Raw genomic sequence first — 2192 nt, 5'->3', positions numbered from 1 at the left:
CATGTATTGTATAATTAAATTTTACTTTCCCTTAAACTGAGTCAGAAAGTGTCATTTATAGGAGTGAATCCAAATCTTTCCTAAATTCACATAACAAATATGAGATTCATTAGTTGGCTGCTGAGATCTTTGTTAACTTTTACTTTACATGTTTGAATAATTTGTTTATTTTGTAAACTCTTGGAGAATTGAAAGAATTTATATATTTTCTTTTCCTAAGACATGGCACATTGTTCATGGTCAGTAAATGCATAGAGTATATGAATAAATAAATACAATCCACAATTTTACGTAGACATCTTAAAATTTTAATAACTCTATGAAATCAGAAATTAGACATTTGGAGGTAATGCTTTGACATACAAATGTAATTTATTAACTAACTACAAATTTTTAGCAATATATGTGTATGCATACACATGACACTTTAACAAAATTCATCATCAACCCCATAAAATCAAGCAGAGATGGAGGTGGGAAAATAACAGTCCTAGCAGTAGATCTATGCTTCAGAAATACTTATTCTGTATGAAAAAGGATGAGGATCCCTTGTGAAGTTTTTTATCCACTCTTATCCTACTGATACCAAGAAATTTGAATTTGAATATAAAGAACAAGATTCCCACAAACAAAAGACCCCAACTGTCAGCTTTCTATTTCACATTCTCCTTAAGTACAGATTTCTGATGAACACTTTCTTCACACCCTCTTTTACCTCCTTGTTCCTCAGGCTGTAGATAATGGGGTTCAGCATTGGGGTAATAACCCAGTAAGACAACCCAAAGAGTTCATCAAACAGCTTAGTGTCTTTGGACTTGGGCTTCATGTACATAAAAAGAGCAGAGCCATAGAACAAGATCACTACTGTTAGGTGGGCTGAACAAGTGGAAAAGGCTTTTTGCCTTCCTTCAGTAGATTTAATTCTCAGAATAGTGGAGATGATAAAGACATAAGAAATGAATATAAATAGCAGAGGAGTAATTAAAAGAATAATGCTTGCAATTATCATAATAAATACATTGAGGGAAATATCTACACAGACAAGTTTGAGAAGAGCAGGAATTTCACAGAAAAGGTGGTCAATAATGTTTTCACAAAAAGGCAATATCAGAGCAAGCACAGATTGTGTAAGAGCGACCAAAAATCCTAGTGTCCAGGTCCAAGCAGCCATCTTCACACAGAGTTCCTTGTTCATGATGATGGTGTATCTCAGGGGATTGCAGATGGCTACATATCGATCAAAAGCCATTACTGCCAGCAACAGACACTCTGTGGACCCAAGTCCAAGAGAAATGACCAACTGCAGGGCACATCCAATGAAAGTGATGGATTTTCTTTCAGATGTAAAGCTAACTAGCATTTGAGGGATAGTGGAGGATGTGTAGCAGATGTCCAGAAAGGAAAGGTTCCCAAGGAAAAAATACATAGGATTGTGGAGGCGGGGATCCAGAATGATTATGATCATGAGGATACTGTTTCCCAGAAGGATCACCAAGTACATCAACAGGCAGAGCACATAAAGAAGCATCTGGAGTGTTGGATAATTAGAAAGCCCCACCATAAAAAACTCTGTCACAATCGTATAATTATTCTTTTCCATGTTATTATATTTAGGTCACCTAAAGAATTTAAGGAAAGAGCTCACATAAGTTGCCTTAAGTCACAGTGATTTATATTTGAATTTTTAAAACTTTTTCTCTTTTATTCACTATATTTTATTTTATTTTTATTGACAAGTTAGAGCCATTTATATATAAACAAAATGAACAAAAAGAAGACAAGAAAAATGATATGCAATGTCATGACTGAAAATAAGGTAGAGTGAGGCAAAAAGTTCCAAGCATAATCAATTTCTTGGCAATTACCAATAAATGAGGTCTCTCAGCTTCTCAGTAAGCCAAAAGACCATGAGCTATTGTGTCTTGACTTTATTTACAGTTTTTATGAGAAGCACAGAAGAAAAAATTGGGTGCATCACAGATAGAAAACAGTATTATTGGTTACAAAGCTAGAATCATCTCAGTTAGCAAAGCAATACGATTAGTTGGACATGTGGACCTCACAACAACCATTCTTTCCTTCCTGCTTTCAGTAAAAGTTGATTGAGAAAATTCTTAGTGAAACAGAGTAACATACTTCCTTGATATGGAGGGATTTACAGAAAAGTTAAACTTCTGAACTTAAGAAATAAA

General features: G+C 34.4%; 1 protein-coding gene across 1 annotated transcript; it reads right to left on the bottom strand.

Moving 5' to 3' along the window:
* Positions 1-658: 658 nt before the first annotated feature.
* Positions 659-1600, bottom strand: LOC127559020 (olfactory receptor 13D1-like). Its single transcript, XM_051992507.1, has one exon. The coding sequence runs from the start codon at positions 1598-1600 to the stop codon at positions 659-661; it is 942 nt and encodes a 313-aa protein (XP_051848467.1).
* Positions 1601-2192: the final 592 nt, after the last annotated feature.

Source organism: Antechinus flavipes, chromosome 1, assembly GCF_016432865.1.
Source record: "Antechinus flavipes isolate AdamAnt ecotype Samford, QLD, Australia chromosome 1, AdamAnt_v2, whole genome shotgun sequence".
Taxonomy (NCBI): Eukaryota; Metazoa; Chordata; class Mammalia; order Dasyuromorphia; family Dasyuridae; genus Antechinus; species Antechinus flavipes.
The sequence above is the reverse complement of the archived record's forward strand: the minus strand, read 5'-3'. Positions and strand labels throughout refer to the sequence as shown.

Excerpts from the sequence above, each read along its gene's own strand:
- LOC127559020 (XM_051992507.1), bottom strand. The coding sequence starts at position 1,600 with ATGGAAAAGAATAATTATACGATTGTGACAGAGTTTTTTATGGTGGGG.